This window comes from Episyrphus balteatus, chromosome 1 (assembly GCF_945859705.1).
Source record: "Episyrphus balteatus chromosome 1, idEpiBalt1.1, whole genome shotgun sequence".
Classification (NCBI taxonomy): domain Eukaryota; kingdom Metazoa; phylum Arthropoda; class Insecta; order Diptera; family Syrphidae; genus Episyrphus; species Episyrphus balteatus.
Window position 1 is genome coordinate 43,705,839 of NC_079134.1, and position 21,266 is coordinate 43,727,104.

The 21,266-nt window shown below is 29.5% G+C and overlaps 1 protein-coding gene across 7 annotated transcripts in view; it reads left to right on the top strand.

The window, feature by feature from the left end:
* Positions 1–21,266, top strand: part of LOC129905836 (mitogen-activated protein kinase-binding protein 1) — a 438,084-nt gene that overhangs the window by 307,349 nt on the left and 109,469 nt on the right. The window contains exon 1 of one of the 7 annotated variants that reach the window (XM_055981429.1): positions 10,183–10,388. The exons of the other annotated variants lie outside the window; for them this stretch is intronic. Coding sequence (XP_055837404.1) covers positions 10,320–10,388 — 69 coding nt within the window. The 5' untranslated portion in view covers positions 10,183–10,319. Of the gene's footprint in view, positions 1–10,182; positions 10,389–21,266 lie in introns of those variants that run through there. 7 annotated transcript variants of the gene reach the window in all.

Consider the following 21,266-nt stretch of genomic DNA (forward strand, 5'->3'; position numbering starts at 1 on the left):
GAGCTTTTGAGGCTTCATTCAAAGCTTAGACCACTCAAAATAGTTTCTTTGGTTGATAAATGAATTAATTAGGTAAAAAAAATTAATGCAAAAATAAAGATTTCCAGAGGGATTTCCCCCCTTAACAAGAAAGTTTTAAAAAATCGAACTCTTATGCGGGTCATTTAAAGAAGTTTTGACAATTTTACTACAAAACACCGCAATTAAATATTTAGTTATTTGAAGCAAAATTTGTTTGCCACACTTAAACCCTTAATTTTGGCAAGGCTTTTGAGGTGTAAAAAAAAATATTATTAAATTTAAAAAGTAGGGTTAACAAAGGTGAATCTAGAAAAAAGGTCAGAAAGTTATTTTCTTCATAAAAAAATTATTGAAATTGTAATCTAAACAAAAAAAAAATCTAAATGTATATTTTTTTTTTCACAAAATTTCAAGCCATATTAAAAATTAGTAAATTAGCAAAAATGCCTCTTAAAAAATTTAATTGAAAAAAAATTTTTTTTTTTTAAATATGTTTTTAATATTTTGTACGTAGAAGTATCTTACATTGATTTTTACAATTTTAGAAAAAAAAAATTGAAATAAAAAGTTTCTTACTTAGTAAAATTATATAAAATTATATATGTATAGAAATACTAAAACTAACTAATAGAGTTTTCGCTGCACGAGATACTTATGCACTTAAGAAAAATTAAAGAAAGGAAAAATATAATCGCAAATGCATGAAGTCATAGATTTTTTATTTTACTTCGGATTGGAATTTACCTATATATTAAAATCTTTTAGCAAAGTATATTGTATATATTATATTTACATTCAGTGACGTACGTTGAATCGCCGGGGCCCCGGGGCAAGACTAAATTTTGGGGCTCCTTTGATATTTGGGGGCCGCTTAGATACAAAAACAAAAGTACGTATACGCCATATATTTTTTTTGTATGGCTTATTTATTTTTAGGTTTATTTTAATGTTTTAATATGTTCGTAATGCACTTTGCTATACTTACTTAAAATTACTATTATAAAAGTAGCAAATACTTGTACTAGGGGCCCCCAAAATTAAATATTTAGAGACCCCTTAAATAAAAAAAATTTTAGCTTAGAATTGATAGTTCTTGGGGCCTCTGTTCTGAAGTAATAAATACATAGGTATTTGATTTTCCATTATCAGACGTAATTTTTTTATTTTGGGGCCCCTGAAAAATTATTTTTGGGGCCTCAAAATAAAGTGCTTAGAGGCCCCTAAAATATAATATAATTTTTTTGGAGCCAAGAATTAATAGGTATTTGGGCCTCTGTTCTGAAGTAATATTCGGAATGCCACCAATAACGTAATGTTTTTATTTTGGGCCCTGGTGTATTTATGTTGGGGCCCCTGAATTGATATTTAATTTTCCATTTGATTGTTTTGAACCACTGAAGTAATAGCTTTTGAGGATCCTCAAATAATATTTGTCATGCCATCAGAAAATTTGATAAATATTTTTGGACTCCTTAGTAATAGATTTTGAGGCCCCCAAATTAATATTTGATTGGCTCTCAAGTAACGGGGTTCCTGAAAAATTATTTTTTGGGACCCTTCATATAATATTCTTGGAGCCCCGAAGTCATATTTGTTGGGGCTCCTAATATTTAGTAATCCATCAACAAATGTAATTTATTTTAAAAAACAATTTTCTTTAATTTAATTTTTTTTTTGACGCCCCGAAGCAAAGGGGCCTCCCTGGTCTAAAGTTGTTTTTTGCTTTTTTGGGGCCCCTAATGCATTATTTGTGGTTGGAAAGATTTTTCAAGTAATATTTTTGGGGCCCTAAGATAAAATTATAATTTTTTCTTTTAAAAAAGCAGTTTATTTTTTTGGGGCCCCTGGGGTAACCTTTTTATCAAATCAATATATATTGTGTGGCTACCAATGCATTTTACATTACACTGAATGACATAATTTGTCTTTCTTGTAGATATCCGAAGTGATTCAAATTCATTTTAATTTACTTCGTAACTCAATTCAAGCTAACAGTTTCCTTCTCTGCATTGTCTCCATTTGGGGCCCTGGGGTCGGCCTGGGCCCCGGGACGCTGCCCCGTTTGCCCTAAGGGACTTTACGCCCCTGTTTACATTCAATTTTTGTTTGACGATAAATACAGGAGATGTTAAAATTATGCTTATTAAAAAAATCCAAGAAATAACTTTTTATTAATTTGGCATTTTTTGGATTTTGTTTAATCTTAAAACTTTTTTAAGTTTTGAAAGATCCAAGATCGAGCTTCTTTTTGACATAAATTTAAAATGCTTAGTTTATATAATCTACTATTTTGAAAAATAAAATTCTATTTAAACGCTTTTTTTGTGCTCCATTTTTTAATAAAACGAAGTTGGAAATTTTTTCGTTTTCTCGTGTAGGTAACAAATTTTATAATTTTTCGTCAGAAAATTGCCGTTAAAAAGTTTTGACGCCAAAAGGCATCAAAAGCACAACTGTGCGATGAGACGAAACCGCCCATTCTTCTTGGGTCAAAATATAGTAGTTTTTTTTGTATTAAGCCTGTTTTAAGTATAGCCTAAATGAGATAATTTCGCAAATTAGGTCAGTTCGAATTTCAAATTACAGAATTTCGAGATCCTCCGCCAAATTAAATTATTATCAATTACACGGTGTAACACTCAAAATATACGCGGGCGGAGACCTTTTACGTTTTGTAGAGCTAGTCGCACTGATTACGAAACCGTATTTAAAAAGTCCCTAACACCCCCAAAATCTGGAGTTAGGGGCAAAAAAATTTTTCTCAAAAACTAGGAGACATAGAAACATAAAGTTTTCACTGTTCGATAAGGAATCAATTGAGGCAGTTTTCTGTGTGAGTAATTTTTTTAATTAAAATTCACAGTCTGGACAAAAATAGTATAAAATGAGTTTAAAAAAATTTTTTTTTGCGCATATCTTTAACTTTGAAATTGATTATTTCAAAAACTATTGGTTGTAATATATTGATTTAAAAATTAGAACTAAATGTACAATTTTGCCTTTCGGAAATGGTATCAATTATTACTGTAAGTGTTGCCGTTGTTTTTGAATAATTTTTTATTATTTTGATAATTTTTTTTTTAGAAAACTGCCCCTCCCACCTAAACGGGGGGAGATAGACCCCCCTTTCAAAGAAAAAAATGTTTGTATTGAACTCCTCTACAAAAACCCGTTATCAAATCCTGGCGCCCAAGTTATCCTACTACGTGCCAAAACAACATTTTTGTTCTATACCTAAAAGTTCGAATTTCTGTATCTGGGTTGAAATCGTAAAATTTTTTTTTCTAAGCCAATATAGTTTTAAAGCAGCATGTTGTTGTGAAAATATATACTTTAATTTGAAGTCGAAATTGGATAAATGACGAAAAAAATGGAATTTTTGAACTTTGACAGCTTATAAATTCTAGGTGGTTTAACCGAGTTACATGTTTTATACATTGTTGAAAATTTATATTTATCCCTAACAGAAACTGAAAAAAAATATCAAAAATGGGTAAAAATTTGACGAAGCTAGATTTGTTTCAATGGGTGAAGTTAAAAAAAACCGTTTTTTGCCCCTAACTCCAGATTTTGGGGGTGTTTGGGACTTTTTAAATACAGTTTCGTAATCAGTGCGACTAGCTCTACAAAACGTGATAGGTCTCCGCTCGCGTATATTTTAAAACCTCATTTTTGTAACACAGTGTTATCTGTTATGGACCACATATATGTAATTGTGTTTTTTTTCCAACATTGCTTTAACATCGAGGCTCGTTAGATTACACGATTTTTATACGCAGCGGATAAGAAAAAGCGGATAAAAACTGGATCGGTTTTTCCGATGCTAATTTAGTTCCAAAAATTTAAAGTTTACTGAGCTAGCGTAGTGGTTCAATTTAACCAAATTCAGAACTTTTTTCAATGAATACAACGCAACTTAATTGTTACAATATCGAACAATAAAAAATAGTCTTTCATTTTCATAACAGCAAAAAAACAAAAAAACAAAACAAAAAAACAAAAAAAAAATGCCCACGAATAAAAAAATAGAAACATTATTACTATCGAACTCGACCACACAAAATGTATACATATTACCTATAAGTTCAAAGTTTTAAATTTCATTTTAAACAAATTTAACTAACCAATATTGCTATTTACCTATTCATTGTTTTTTAATAACAATAAAAATGTCAAACCAAAGAAATCAATATGACGCAAAAGATACATATTAACTTAAACATTCATATCTATTTCCGCAATCCCACAATCTTAGTTTCCCCTTTCAATTAAAAAGACAAAAGATATTCTAGGTATATATAAGAATCCACAATTCTAGTATCAGATAATAATAAATCGAACTCTCAAAATGACCTACTTATCATCATCATCATTTAACGTTCACCTATTTAACTGGTTTTACTTTGACCCGCATCACATTAGCATGTGACTATATAAGATTGTCTCAAGTTGCACGCGATCCTTGTTATTTTTTTTTTTTGTTTGTGTTTTTAGTTCTCTTATCCGGTTAAAGGAAAAAGTGACTTGCAATCAGCAGCGTTGCCAGGAAGTCGATAATATTGGGGAATCCAATTTTTACTACGATGATTCGCAAAAAAAATCGAACTCCAAATAACAATTTTACATGACATTATGATGATAAAGAATGCCAAAAAAGTGGGTCCGGCAATTCTGTCTGTCTGTTCCAAAAAACACATTTTTGGATTTTTAAAAAATATTTCAATTTTTTTTTTTTTTTTTGAAAAATCAATTTTTTGAAAATGGGTTGATGAATTTTATTGAAACTAAGTTTTTATGTATTAAATAATATTTTCTTAAAAATGGCGTTCCAACTTTATTTTTGAAAAATATTGAAAACGGCTCTAAAAATTTTCGAAATTTTTTTTTTTTTCTAAAAATTCTCTTATATACAAGAATTCAAATGGCATACTTAGTTTTGTGAAAAAATAATTTAAAACGGTTTTTAATTAATTATTAAAACTAATTTTGTTCAATTAGAGTTACTTTTACCTTAAGAGCAAGTCTGTGAGACCCCAGTCGTGCATTTTATTTATTTTTCAGTTTCTAAAATTCGAGTAAATTTTTTTTTTTAATTTTGAACTAAAAAAAAATTAAATTGCTTCAAACATTTCCATCAAAAAGCTCTTTAAAGTCATAAATCACAAACCGATGATAACTTTACTCATCAAATTGCTTTGTTAAACACTCTTGGTTATGGCAAGTGATGGCAACGCAATCAACTTTTCTGTAAATTTGCATATTTTCCGCAATCAAGTTTTTTTTCTTTTTTTTTTTTTTTGAGTTAATTCGTTACTCCCTGTCTCTCTCTCTTATTTTTTATAATAGACCCATTAGATTACACCAACTCCATAAACCTTTCAATGAAAAATTCAAAAAAAAAAAAGCTTTAAAAAAGTAAACTAACTTAATATTGCGCGACAAGAGGTTCATTAAAACACCCAGCCATGCGGACCCCATTTCAGCATCGAAAAAAAAAGCGTTACAAATAACTAGACATTCGTTATTTCAGTACTCGCCGCCCCTCTTTTCGTTTGTTGCAAAGCAAACTCTTTGCCGTTCTACCAACATGAACACGATTCACGAGTCGAACTATGATCGTTCGAAAATTATAGAGTTCAGTTTACAGAGTTTGGTAGATTTGAGTATTGAGAGACCTTCTACAAAAATGCCCCTTAACTAAAAAAAAGTTACAACCTTTTTCCTGGTTAAAAGGAAACACTGCTGTCATCGTTCGTCACAAATTTCCATTTCAATCGTTGTTTTTGTTGGTTTATTTTTTTGTTATTGTTGCAATCTAATGATCATTTCTCTTTCTCTCTCTTTTCTTGATGTTTTTATTTTTTTTTATTTTAATATTCTGTGAGAAAGCAGACGAGCAGCAAAGACTTAACTACAACGAAAAACGGGCCATTTAAACCACGAAAAATGTACAAGAGAACTGAGAATCAACCATGATAACAAGAAAAAAAAAACACATAAAAGTATACACCAGAGTTGTTACAGTGCTGTGAAAAAAAAATTAACGAATAGCTTTTTAAAACTCATCTAGTTCTTACATTTTTTTAGAATATTTTACGGATCCATTAAGATGCCAACATTCCACAATTCATTTTCTCTTTATATAAAATTGAAATCAATACAAATTCCATTTTAATTTTGATTCAATATCACTTGTTTTGAACATATAGCTGTTGCACGTGTTACTTTACAACATAAACAAAATCATCTAGCTGACAAGGCCCGTTTAAAAGGTTATATTGAAATATTTCCAACCTTACACAGAAACGATATTTTTTCATATAAATACATTGTAACATTAACCATCGAATTAGCGATCAGAACGATAATATGAAAAACAAAATGAATATTTTTGGAATGAAAAATATGTCATTCCGTATGAAATCGTTCAATCGAAATTGTTGTCTCATTTTAGATTTTGCTCAAACTTTGTCAGGAAGTTCCTCCTCGTGCAAAAATGTTAAGCTCAAAGTTTTGAGTTTTTAATTAATGTATTTGAAACATATTAAACAGGAAATTTGTTTTTGTTTTATTTTATAAAATGTCATTTGAAAAAAATACTAATTTAAAAATAACAAATTTTCTTTATGCTTCTTGTCGTTCATCCGTTTATTGGGCATTTTCGTCGGTAATTTAAAAGTGAAAGAATTCAAAATAAATTAAATGCGTCATTTGTCACATTTGTGACAAGGTCCTATAAACACTTTTTCGATATTCTGAATATAATTTATTTTTTTACTTGCGTTTAGGGCAAGTTTAGGATTCGTAAAAAAAATCGAACTCGAGATAACAATTTTACATGACATTACGATGATGGAGAATGCCAAAAAAGTGGGTCCGGCAATTCTGTCTGTCTGTCTGTCTGTCTGTCTGTCTGTCTGTCTGTCTGTCTGTCTGTCTGTCTGTCTGTCTGTCTGTCTGTCTGTCTGTCTGTCTGTCTGTCTGTCTGTCTGTCTGTCTGTCTGTCTGTCTGTCTGTCTGTCTGTCTGTCTGTCTGTCTGTCTGTCTGTCTGTCTGTCTGTCTGTCTGTCTGTCTGTCTGTCTGTCTGTCTGTCTGTCTGTCTGTCTGTCTGTCTGTCTGTCTGTCTGTCTGTCTGTCTGTCTGTCTGTCTGTCTGTCTGTCTGTCTGTCTGTCTGTCTGTCTGTCTGTCTGTCTGTCTGTCTGTCTGTCTGTCTGTCTGTCTGTCTGTCTGTCTGTCTGTCTGTCTGTCTGTCTGTCTGTCTGTCTGTCTGTCTGTGTGTCTGTCTCTATCTGGAGCTGCAGCCTAAACGAGTGAAGTGATTTTCTTCAAACTTGGTAGTTAGCAGTTTTTGGTGATTCCCTAGAGGGGAAATTGAAATTTTTTTTTTATGACCAAAACTAACGGTACCTGCCATATAACGGAAATAGAAAAGTTAATTTTTTTCAAAAACGGCTCTAACGATTTTGATTAAAATTTTTTGAAAAAAATATTTTTTGTACCGTTATTAACGGTACCTGTCATAGAACGGTTTTTTTTCGTTTCTGAATATCTCGTACAAAATTAACCCGATTTAAATGAAAATTTTTATACAAAAGTGTGTAACTAAAGATAATATTAAAATTTTAGAAAATTTTCAAAAAACGCATTTTTGGTTTTTTAAAAAATATTTCAAAATTTTTTTTGAAAAATCAATTTTTTGAAAACGGATCAATGAAAAATTTTGAAATTTAGTTTTTATGTGTAAATTAATTATTTCTTCAAAATGGCATACCAACTTTTTTTTTGAAAAATGTTAAAACATTTTTATATATAAAAAATTATTTTTTTAAAAAACGGCTCCTACAATTTTCGAAAATTTTTTTCTAAAAATACCTTTTTATACAAGAAATAAAATGGCATATTTGTTTTTTTTTTTTTTAAGATAATGTATGACGGAGTTTAATTAATTATAAAAACCGATTTAATTTTTTTATACTACTTATGAAATTTCTTCAAAATATCAAATTTTAAATTTCTTGAATAAAAAGCTTTAACATTATAGTTACTTTAAGCATGAGAGCAAGTACGTGCGACCCCAGTCGTGCAATTTATTTTATTCACATTTGGCGCAATAATAATGTGGGTGACTGTAACTATGTCTGTTTAATGTCAGAAAGCGAGCAAAAGTTCAGTCTGGTTGAACTTTTGCTCGCTTTCTTACGTTTCCTTACGTTTGTCAAAAAAAGCGTACGTAAGAAAAGCGTCATTGTGAGGATACACAGATTTCCTATAGTTGAAATCGACGGCAAAGCGTGATTGTGTTTCAGCTTTAATTCCTCTGCAAAATTAATTGCCGATACAAATTGTATTCATGTGAAACAAAACCAAGTTCATCGTCGAAACTGAAATTTCGTTAATGTTATTAAAGAAGTGTTTCAAAGTAATCTTTCTGGCTAAAGCAAGACAGCGGCACAATAATAAACAATCGTCTTTCGAAGGAATTTTGATGAAATTCCAATTTTGAAAACATTATCAGTTTTAAGCCAGTGTAATTTGATTGTGTTGAAGATGAAACTGAACGTTTTAAGAAATTTCTTGTTTGTTAAAAAACTGCACCATATTTCGCAAATTAATTTTCAAAAGACTTATTTACTTCCCCTAGATACCTTAAAACCCAAAGCAAAATTTCGCAGTTTTAACATCTCACATAACAAAATCTCGCATTTTCAAAATCCTGCATATTAAAATCTCGCATTTTAGAAAAAATCTCGCAAGTTCATTAAATTCTTGCTATATCAAAATCTCGCATTAGAAGAATTAGTTTAGAGCGTAAAGTATCTTAAATTTAAATTGCTTTTTTTGCAGCAAAATGTATAAGCAACAGATTAAATGAAAAGAGAAGGTCGAATACAACAAATTCATATGCATTAAGTCCTTTTGACTCCAACATTTTACAGTTGACCCTAAACACTATAAAAAAACTGGCATAGGCGCCTGACAGTTAACAAACCTTTTCCTTTTCTATTTATCTCTTCAAAACAAAACGAAAAAACAGAAGAGGTAGATTCTGGGCTTTCCTAAGCTAGCAATATCATGTCGCGCGCGCGAATTAATAAATATTTTATTTCAATGCGAGATTATAAATTTCGAGATTTTAGTTTGCGAGATTTTAATGTTGCGAGATTTTGGTAAACGAGATTTTGAAATTGCGAGATTTCGATAAAAAAGATTTCATAATGCGAGATTTTAAGATGCGAGGTTTTAAGAACAAGATTTTAAAATGCGGTCAATCTTTACACAGTACTGTACTGACATTTTCATCAGAGACAGACACAAATAGTAAAAGAGAGAGAGAGAAAAATACACGAATTGAATGGAAAAACTTTTTTGCGGGTTGCGCATAACAATTTTACCTCTTCTTTGGCAATTGATCGCATTTGTTGAGAACGCAAACGCGATTTGTTGGGCGCAATGCGCCTCTCACTTGAAACCTCTTTCTGTTTTTAGTATTTTTTGTATTTAGTGATCTGCTTCTTTCTCTATGTTCACCAACACTTAACTTAACTCAACAACTACTACTATCACCAACAACAAAAACAACAACAACAACATGAAAGTTTAATTCCATTCGAATTCGAAAGAAAAACCATACTAAAAAAAAAAACAGAAAAAAAACTTAAACGTTCCCTATTCTGTATTCCGCCGAATGAATTGTAATTTCTCCGCGCATTTAGTTAGTTTTGTCCGATGGTTTGCTACTTGGAGTGGCGTATTTAGCCATTTTTAAAAGCCGGCTCTTTCCGTATTCAGATCGTGTGTACAAAATACAAATTTGGTTTCATTTTAATGATTGTCGTTGTTTTTTTTTTTTTATTTATCTTCTTCTTATTTGAAAAATTCGAAATGAAATGGAAATTAAAGGTTTTCAATTTGTCAAAATTGACATCTGAATTAGGGTAGTGTCAAAAAACAACCCTTATTTGTGTTGTTATTCATTTTTGGCAGTGAATCAAAGTTGCATAGAAAAGAAATAAAAATTATAAAAAAAAAAAAAAAATAAGATAAGACAAACGGTTTTATTGTGTCATCATAATAATTATCGCCATCATCAAAATGTTTGTTCTTTGATAAATAAAATTGAATTATTTGTCTTTTTTTTTTTTTTGAGAAAATAATTATACCTATTCGCAGTCTCAATAAGTGCTGATTTTATAAATTTTATCTAAATGATAGATAAATGAAGTGATAGTTGTTCTATAGTTTCTTGTTATTTATTGGAATAACCTCAATTTTTCTTTGATTTTTTTTATTATTATTATGACATCTACACGGATGAGGGCAACAAGAGTCATTGCCACCGATGCCAAGTATGTCAGATGTGAAAAGGTAAGTTTTTTCTCTCACATTAAATCATAAAAAAAAAATTAAAAAAAAAAGCTTTCGAACTGTCGATATATTTGTTTCAACGTTTTTGTTTACTTTTTTTTTTTTTTATTGTGTTGTTCTTCAATTCAAAGATGGAGAAGGGTAAAAAGAGAGGGATAAGGGGAAATTGTCAAATCAGATGAGATAGATAGGGTGACCATTGTGCACTTTTGACATTTAGCCAAAGAAAGACAGAAATATAATAAACAAGACAATTGATTGGCATTAACAGTTGATGTAAACAATGTCTTAGAGCCAAATTACATTCAAAATGTCTGTGTTATTGTCTTGGGAGTTTTTTATTGACATTTTTCATCAATTTCTGTTGGATTCAGTAGGAAATAGGTAGGACCATAATTTAACGTTGTTTTTTTTTTTTTCATAATTCGTTTGCTTAACATAGCTAAAGCTTCCTCTTTCAACTTCTTGCATTTTCTTGTTGTTTTTTTTTTTTCAGTTCAGCTGCATTAAACATATTCAAATGAACCTAGGAAATATATTTGTTATTTCTGTTGCAATACTGATAATCGTAAAAATTTCTTCATAAGTTAAATAGTTTTTGATGATTTTCAAATAGGAGAATTTGATTACCTAAACGAATTGAAGATGAAGAAAATTTATTTCAAATTTGATATAAGTGGTCATTTTTCGTGTTGCAATTCGACCAAGCAAATTTGTGGACGGAAAAGCTATCGTGATAAATATTTCTTATATTTATGAATTCAAACAAAATTCAACAATTGATTTTTATTCGTTGCAATCATTAATATTTATTTTCAATGAAGGGACAATGTTCACTCAACCATTTCTGTGTGAGTGCAAAAAGTTTGCAAAAATGCAAGGTTGTCTAAAATTGTCTGCCAACTCCGAACTTTGCTTGTCATTTTCCCGTAAAAAGCAGTGCCCCTGAAAAAAACTTCTGTCGTGAGAGGCCATCACACCAAAGCATATAGGTATTATAGGGGGCAAGTTTGGGATTTGATATAAAATCAAACTTTAGATAACAATGGTGCATAACATTATAAAAATAGAGAAATCGAAAAAAGTGGAAAAAAATTTTCTCAAAAACATCTCTAATGGTTTTTTTGTTATTTGATTTTAAAACAAAACAAAAAATATGAAAATGAAGTTTTATTCCAATTGCTTTCAATATTAAATGTGTAAAATTAAATCAAAATCGGTTAATTTCAAAAAAATATAAAAGCACAAAAACAAAACAACTTTCAAAATTCTATAAAAATCATGTGTACCCAAACCACTCTTTCGGACGTCTTTATCATAGTAATATTAATTTGGACCAAAACTTTGAAAATATTTTTGACACGAAACTAAAATACTTACCCTATCTTAACTATTTATCAGCTGCATGATAGGATGCAAATCCTTTAAGAATGTATTGTTCGCAGTATACTGGAATTAACAACTAAAAAAAACTGGATTTTTTAGTTATGCTGGTTTTCTTTAACAGCAACGATATAAAGTCCTACTTTGGAAAAAAAAATATATTTTTTTCGAAACCCGCCATAAAAACAGTTTTTTGATTTCTGACTTTCTCGTAAACCAATCAGCCGATTTCACAAAAAAATTTGTACCAAAAATTTTAAGTAGGTACCTAAACTTATAATTTTTGGATTTTTTTTTTAAATTTATTTTTTTTTTTTTTTTTTGAAATTTCAATGATCTCAAAGCGAATTAATTTATTTCCCTTAAATTTTTCTTTGAATTATGTGGACACTGTGGTAGTTTTTTTTTTTGGAAATTTTGTATCAGAAAGGCTACTTATCTATTCTGGCAAATTCTAACCCAACATCTTGATCACGGACTCGAATTTGTTTTTGAGTGCTTTTTGGAACCAAACGATGTTTTAATCATTCCTGATATTTTTGATATTTCAACAAGGTCTAGTTCTCCTAACTCCTCGTAACTCCCAAAATCAAAATTTTACAGGAGAGACGAAAGAGTAAACAAACAACAGACTTGTTGGGAAGAAACGCGCTGTGCAAAATTTGAACTTAAGTCTATTTAGAGTGTTTGGAATGACCCCAAATTTTCTGGGTTTCTCCGCTGACATATTTTCTAAAGAATGGCATTCAAAAGTCATTTTTGAAAAAAAGTGGAGTTACGAGGTTTCCTTATGAGACCTACGATATAAGCTTTTTAAGTCGCTTGTTGGTGTTTTTATTGTTAAATTTGTCTCTCAATATGGGAACAATTTGGTTAGTTTAAAAAAATAAAAACCTGAGGTTCTAATTTGTGAAATGTGTTCTAGATTTCCTAATTATACAAAATTGGAAATTTAAAATTACTGTTGTTTCACTATCTAAAGTTGGACAATTCAACTGTGCTTAACTGTTATCAGGTCAAATTAATTTATGTATGACACCTGGATCCAAAAATCTTGTCGATTTTGTAGAGGAAGATGGTCAGTCAAATAATTCGGCAGTTTTAATTTTTGACTAAGTTGAAATGTTATGAAGGCAAGCTTAAAATAGGACTTCAAAATGTTTTGAAAGCATTTTTTTGTCCCAATCCAAATTAACGGCAATTTCCCATCGTAAATCTTCGTTGGATCTTCACTACCTCTACTTTAGAAAATGTTTTAAATTACTTCCGAAGAATATCTTTTTCATTTCTTCCTCCTGGCTCTACCTATACTCTTCCTTTACTGTTCCCCCTGTTTATTTATTTTTATTTTATTTCCTTTTATTTGCATTTTCATTCACATTATCAGTTTGACTTCATTGTTGGAAAATATTAAAAACGAAAAGTTTCAATACCTTTTAACCGTTCAACTCTACTAGTGCCAATACAACTGACATTGACATGAATTTATCGATGCTTTTCGGCAACATATTAAAATTGTGTGTACACTTGTGTCAATACGAAAAGAAAATGAAGGGTCCAGGGGAAAAATAGCACAAGTCCATTCATTCCGAGAAAAATGCATTTTTAAATTTTGTTCTCCATACAACTTAGTACTTAAACCACACAATTTATTTATTTTTTCACCAAGGCTTAAATTTGTTTTGTAAAAAAAAGGATACCATCAGATAGTGCTCAATAAATACAAAAAACTTAAATTCGAATTTTTTTTAAATTATTTTTTACAGTTTTGGCCGATTTGTTAACATTTACACTTTAATTACTCAAAAACCGTAACATTTATCAATGTTACATAAAATCTTACAGTTTTTGAGTGATAAACGTGTAAATTTTAACAAATCGGCCAAAATTGTACATAATGATAAAAAAATTTTGAATTTTAGCTTTTTTCATTTTTTTCATTTTCCGAGAACATGCACTATGGTATACTAATTTAAATTTTTGTTTAAATCATAAGAAAATAGAGATTTTAATAAACAAATTGCCTACCGATTTTTTTGACACGTGAGTTTTCGATTGAAAATTAGGGTGTTTTTTTTTTATATTAAGTTATAATAAGGTTAAAAAATAAATATTTTAAATCAATTAAATTACTTTGTGTTTGGGACACAACACGGTTGGTTTTCACCAAATTTCGTATAAAAAAAAAAACATTTTTTGAAAAAGATAAAAATAAAAAACCAAAAATTTGGTTTTTTGAATTTTTCACATAAATTTTGGGGATATGTGAAAAAATTGTTAGCATAAAAGTTGTAGATCTTTTTATCACCTACAACTTTGCTATACAACTTTTTTTCATACGGCTTGTAGTTTTGCCGGAAATCGAGATTTATACCATTTTGTACCATGAAAAACTCAACCCATCCACTTCCCGAACTCGGCTCGCCCGTAATTTATTTTACCTTTCATTTTTATCATATTCACCTCCTTTTCCATCGGATTTCATCCTACTATGATTTTTTCTTACTTTTTAATGTTTTTGAAGGCTTCGGCACTGGTCTATATTTTCCATCGATATTAAATACAGATGGTCACCTAAAATATTGAGATCCTCTTAAAAGTTCAAGGCTATTTGCAATTGTTTTTGCATAAATAAAAATAAAAATAAACAAAAAAAAAAAAAACAAACTTTGAAAGCATCCCAAAAAATATTGTGGTTTTCCATTTTTTTTCTATCATTGTTATCTAGGGCGGATTGTTCCGTTTTCCGTATAAATTTCAAAAAGTATAAAACTTGTATCTATAGATACTTTATTCATATAGCTATGTGGTTACCTATGATTTTTTTTTTTTTTTGTGAAAAATGAGGATGTAGTTATTTTTTTATTTTTTACATTGAGATTCTAATTACTTTTACAAATTGAAGATGATACTTGAAGTTTTGTAATAGTAGATAATACATTTGATACACTTTTTTACCACATGTTGGATACAGATAGATAGATAAAAAATTCATTGAAATGTGATAGAAAAGACCAAATGATGTGGAACTCTTATACGAGTCTTAGAAAAGAGGATATCATTGAGATTGACCCATTTTTGATGAGATTTTTTTTCTTCTTCTTCTTTTAAGTTTACCTTGTATTGAATCTATCTTTAACCTGTTTTTTTTTTTTTTTTTTTCATTTTTTTTTTAGTTGTCAGTCATCTGTTGAAGTGTATTCTTCTTTAAGAAGAAATTTACTGCATTCGTATCTTACTTTATTGCAACCAGATACAAAGATATAGATTTAGATACCTTTTCTATGTTATTCAATGGGTGCCTTTTAGAAGGTTGGTTTGTTTTTTTTTTTTTCTTCTTTTTCTTGAACAAGGGACATGATTGTATTTAGTTTGATCTATTTTAAAAAATCGTGATTTGTTTATTTCTTCATTTGCTTTTATTTCTTTTAATGTGATTGGTTCGATGTTTTTGTTTTTTATTTTATTTAATTTTATTGACTTTGCAATCAAATTGTCCAATTAACATAAATTCATTCTTGTGATTTTGTTTTTTTGTTTTGAATTTGGAGAAATACAAATTGTTCGTTGTATTTTTTTCTTATTTTTTTTTTTGAGAGTTTATTTCACAATTTAAAACAATTTTTTTTTCTGTCCTGAAAAACATTACCAATGAAGAAATTCCTGAAAAACTATCTAAATATTCAATAGTTGAGTGAATAAAGGGTTCTTATAAAAACAAAGGGTCTGCATAAAAACAAAGATTTCGTGACAAACAAATTGGAGAATATTTTTTTGAATAAACTCCGCATTGCTGTCTATTTTTAGTCCAGTTTATAGTTCAAATTTTGTATTCTATTCTTACCTTTATGAATAAGAAATTGTCTTTATTAGAAGTCTAGATTAGTTTTGATTTTTTATGTAAGTTCTGTAAATATTGTTGCATAAGTTAAAGTTCATCAGAAAAAATAAAATGCACGACTGGGTCGCACGTACTTGCTCTTGTAGTTCAAAGCATCGTTATCTTAAATATCTATTGGAAATTTAAGATTTTGTTTAGTGTCGAGAAAAAATACAAAAAAAAAAATGAAAGTTAAAAAAATTACATTTAAATTTATTTTTTTCAAAAACCTTTTAAAAATTTTTTTTCAAAAACTTCTTTTCAATTTTTTTTACATTCGCCAGTTCAAAATTATGTCTATAAATTTTGAATAAAATTGACGTATGCTTTGATGAAATTTATGAACTTTAAAAATATGTCAATTTTTGAAAAACGGCAACGCCATATTTCCGTTCTCCGCATTTTTTGAGAAAAACTAAAAACGCAGTTTTGTTAGAATCAGTAATAGTATTACGTACACTAAATTTAATCAAAATCGTTAGAGCCGTTTTCGAGAAATTTGCAATACCTCGAAAACGTTATATGGGAGATATGCGTTAAAACGGAGATATTAAATAAATAAAAAAAACGGGTCTAGGGAATTACGTAAAAGTCATCTGTACCAAGTTTCAAGCAAATCCATCCATCCGTTTAGGCCCTAGCTCGATGTACAGATGGACGTACAGACGCACAGACGCACAGACCGACGGACGGCATGACGAAAACCACTTTTTTGATCTTCTCCATTATCGTAATGTTGGTTTTGATTAAAACCTCAACTTTTTTTTTCTACACGAAACCAATACTTGCCCTATAGAGCAAGTAAAAAAACTTTGAAACCAAAGAATTTTAATTAGCACTGTCCTATTGAACCAGTAGTACTTCGTGGTGCAATGATAAGTGTGATTTACTATGACGTCAGAGGTCTGGGTTCGTATACTAGTCTCACCTAAAAAAAAGGTTATAGCCCAAACCACTGAATCGATCTAGTTCAAATTTGGTAGTTATGTGTTTTCGACGATTGTTGAATTGAAATTTAATTTTTAGGACCAAAATGTTGGCATGCAACATAAATGTATACAAAATTTCAAAACCCTTTTTGTTGAATTTTTTTTCTTTCTGAAAAATCATTTTTTTTAACAGGTTAATTATTTTTTTTTTTTCGTTTTATATGTCGAACAATTATTTCTTAAGAAAAGCATACCAATTTTTTTTTTATTTTTAAAAAATTTTGAAAATTTTTGAAAAAAAAGCTACGTACATAGAACGGTTCCTAATAGAAATAATCTAACTATTTTTTTATTTTTAGATTAAAAAATTTAGTTTTTTTTAATAATTTTTTTTTTTAATTATTTTTTTTTTTAATAAATTTTTAATTCTTTTTTACATTTTAAATTTAAAAAAAAAGTAAAAAAAAAAATTCTGAATAAAACAAAATCTGAAATCAAATTGCCCTCCAAAACAAGTATGCAGTTTTATTTGATATCTTAAGATACATTTTTAGAAAAAAAAAATTCAAAATCGTTAGAGCCGTTTTTTTAAAAACTATTTTTTTATAAATAATTTTTTAGAAAAAATGTTTAAAAATAAAATTGTTATATATGCCATTTTGTAGAAATCACTAATCAACATCTAGAACCGTTTTCGAAAATTTGATTTTCAAAAAAAAAAAAAAAAAATCAAAACTTTTTTAAAAATCCAAAAATTACTTAACTTCTGATTTTTATTAAACTTATATAAATGCAATTTTTAATTTAATTGTAATTTTAGTTGAAATTTTGTTGAAATCAAATTGAAAAAAGCGGTTCTATGGCAGGCACCATTAATAATGATTTTCAAACAAAAAATTTTAATCAAAAGGGCCATTCCGCTAGAGACTATCTTCGGCATATTTTCTAAATTTCAATATTTGTTATTTTTTTTGTAATAATTACAAGTAAAATAACTGTATTTAATACAAAAAAAAGCAAAAATTTGGCCAAATTTAACAGAAACATTTGTTTTGTAATGCAAAAGAGTCGGTACGAACTGCTAATAACGTCTTATAAATCGATGAACCATGGCAGCCACCACAAAAAAGTGATGCCATTTTCTAGCGTTACACTCTCGCACTTTCGCAGTGCGGCAAAAAAATTCAATTCAAAATTAAAAATAAACTATTAGAGATACAAAAATCTCCTACAGCTAATTTGAAAGATAATAAATCTAAAGCTTAATCTAAATGAAGAATTTTTAAAAATTCCGTCATTTAATAGGGTAAACAGGGGTAAAACGGAAAGGTGAAGTTTTGGCTAAAATCTAAACGCGACATCGTAGAGAATTGATTTGTCCGCAGATAAAAAAAGTTTTGGGACTTGTGACGTTGGCTTTTTCATCATGTTTTTTTTTTTTTTGTTTCTTTGGGATCAAATAAAATCTTCTATTATTTTATTTAGTTTTAACTGATCCAGATAAATGGGATGGTTACATTTACGATAAAGGCCTCATTTTATTTGTCCGCGAAATTTGAGTTACTAATTTACCTGGGCTATTTTGTTTAAAGCTCATTTGAGTATTTTTTTCGTTTTTCAAGAGAAACTTTTCGTTGGTCGCTGATTTTACAAGAATTGTTTTTCTGGCCATTGAAAACAGTAAAAGAGTTGGTATTAAATGTTCTTCTTTGCAATAGACCAAAGCTAATGGCTCTCCGTCCATCCATTCGATCCGTATTTATAAAAAATTGTACACAAGGCCATAAGGATGCAAATAGATTTTTTTGTTTGTCATATTTAGTTTATATTAAATCAATCCCTTGAAGTATGTTTACTTTAAAAGTCTAAAAGTTACCAATTAATACGATTTTATCGAGTTTTAAAAACTTGCTTTTAACTAAAAAAGTCAAAAATTTAGAAAAAGTGCAAATTTTTAAAAATTGCATATTATGAAAGGATTTTACTTCTTCTTTATTTCATTAGTACAAAGTTTGGACGTACCGGCTACATACACAAAATGCCCCTTGATTTAGTAAAAAAAAATAAAGTAGTCAATTTTTTCTCTTTTTTTTTCTTTGATTTTAGGTTAGAATTTTAGTAAGAAATAATTTTTAAAATTTTTTAACCATCTTAACTTGACAGAAAATTTAATTTGCTATGAAAAGTATCTTTGAACCATTTCAAAGTTAACCTTCCGAAGGCAAGTGGGGTTACCCATCACCCCACCTCTTGTGAAAGGGTATATTCTTTTGGTTCTGTTTTTGTAATTTTCTATCGAAAGTTCTAGAACTGAATTATATTGAAGTCAGTTAGTTAATTTGTCTAAATGTTGTTGAAAGTTTTTATTTTTTAATTCATCAAAAAAATAATAATTATGTACAATGATGATGTTATTCACGTAGAAAAAAAGCCTTGCCTTCGGAAGGTTAAGCTTGGTTTTCGAGTTAAATCCAAAAAACTGAAAACCGACCAGTGTTGCCGTTTTCTCAAAAATGCACCAATGGATTTAGTAGCACTTTTGGCTGGAGTATTCTTTTATGCCAAGGAATCATAATCAGCAATAAAAGCTCTTGAACGAATTTGTTCTATTTTTGCTCTGGAGCTCCGGTCTATTAAATATATAGAAATATATTTAAATATATATAGAAATTTATCCAAAAAATTCATTGAAATTGTTTTTCTACAGAATTTCATTTGAAATAAGCTGGATTTGCTTTTAGTTTTATTCAATTTTAATTCTAAGATATTGTTGAGGCTTTTTTTTAGAATTTTTTTTTTCAATACATTTTTGTTAGGAAATTACCCTATTTAATATATATATGATTTCACATTAGCACTTAAAAAAAAACTGTTCTGTGAAATACACAAAAAAAAAGTCAAACCACCTCCACTTTCACCGTCACCATTTAATAACAATACCCGAATAGGATTCAATCAATTTCTAGATTATCAAAAAAAAAACACAGATTTATTGCCCTGAGGCAATAAAATTCCATATAAAAGAAAATGTAGTCCGTCAGCCACTTTCGTTATATAGCCCAACTCAGTCGTTGTTGCCGCCGCCGCTGTCGTTGCGCCGACCGCCAACCAGAAGTCGTTCAATTTTATATTTCTTCACTTTTTCCATATAAATCAGCTATCAACTATCCGTTTTTGTGAATCTAACTCCTTTTTTTTTCAAATGAAATACGAATTTTCCATCCCGAGGCGCGCTCTATAGATTCTGTGTGTGCGATGCTTTGTATAGAGAGACTTTCTTTATCTCCTTAACCAATCCATATGCAGTTATCCATTTGAGGACACACGTTGTTGAATGGTGCTATTTTTTTTTTTTCTTTGCTTCACAAAAGCCAGACCCTGTGAGCTGACACGATTCAGTGTTGATGAAGCGAACATCAATATTGTGTTCAGTATATTTCACATATACACATTCATATATGCAGGTAAATCTAACGGTAAACGCGATTGTTTGATGATATACCTGTTTCCGATTGGAGCATGCTCTACACCATATATTCAAGCTTTTATCTATCTTTGGATTTTTTTTACTTTTTTTTATTTGTTGTTATGAGAATAGATCTCCTAGCCACCATCACAACCATCACCGCCGCAGCCGCTTTGTACCATTTTACTTGACATTCAAGCTATAAATCAAGACATGGATCTAGGCTCGCATTCTCTTTCCAATCCTCTCGAGTGGGTGTTTTGTTATTTGCTTTTTTGATATTCCGCTAACAAACTGCCAGCACCAGCCCAGACTCATAAGGCCACAGGAGTTCAGACCCCAAGCGATATGTGGCGGCGCTGTAACTTTGGCGGATTCTTTACAAAGATAAAGCAGAAAAAAAAAAGAAAAACGAAAGACCTTTCGAAAGTACCAAGTTATCTATGCTTTGGAAAATTGAAGGCACTTTCATTTTTAACCATGTTATAAAATAAAAAAAAAATATAAATAACCTATGTTTAAAGAGCTACCCAGGGGCGGATCGGATCTTCAAGGAATGATAAACAAGAAGAAAGTTTGATCAAGGAGCGAAAGAGACTGCCTTACGAGGTGCAAAAAGCAATATCCGTTTCCGAAGTTGATTAAATAATTTTCAAAGGTTCAAGTTGGTCAATCAGGAGAGGGTAAAATAACGGCTCGTACGAATATCAAAGTGTGAAAAATTTGTTTGGGCGGTGCTTTAATATTTTGACATTTCAGTCATCTGATTTTGAGATTTTAAAAATAGAGCGATTTTTAAAGAGCAGTGATAGCAGTGAACAGCATATAAAAAACAGTTATTAATAGCTGCTATTTTTAATCACTTTTGACGTGATAACGTCTTATAAATCGATGAACAATGGCAGCCACCACAAAAAAGTGACGCCATTTTCTAACGTTAGACTCTCGCACTTCCGCAGTGCGGCAAAAAATTTCAATTCAAAATTAAAAATAAACTATGTAATAGAGATACAAAAATCTTCTATAGCTTATTTAATAGATAATAACCTAAAGCTTAATCCAAATGAAGGATTTTTAAAAATTCCGTCATTTAATAGGGTAAACAGGGGTAAAACGGAAAGATGAAATTTGGGCTAAAATCTAAACGCAAAGTTGTAGAGAGTTAATTTTTTTTGTTATAGATAGATGAGACTAATTTAAGAACAACTGCATTTAAGAAA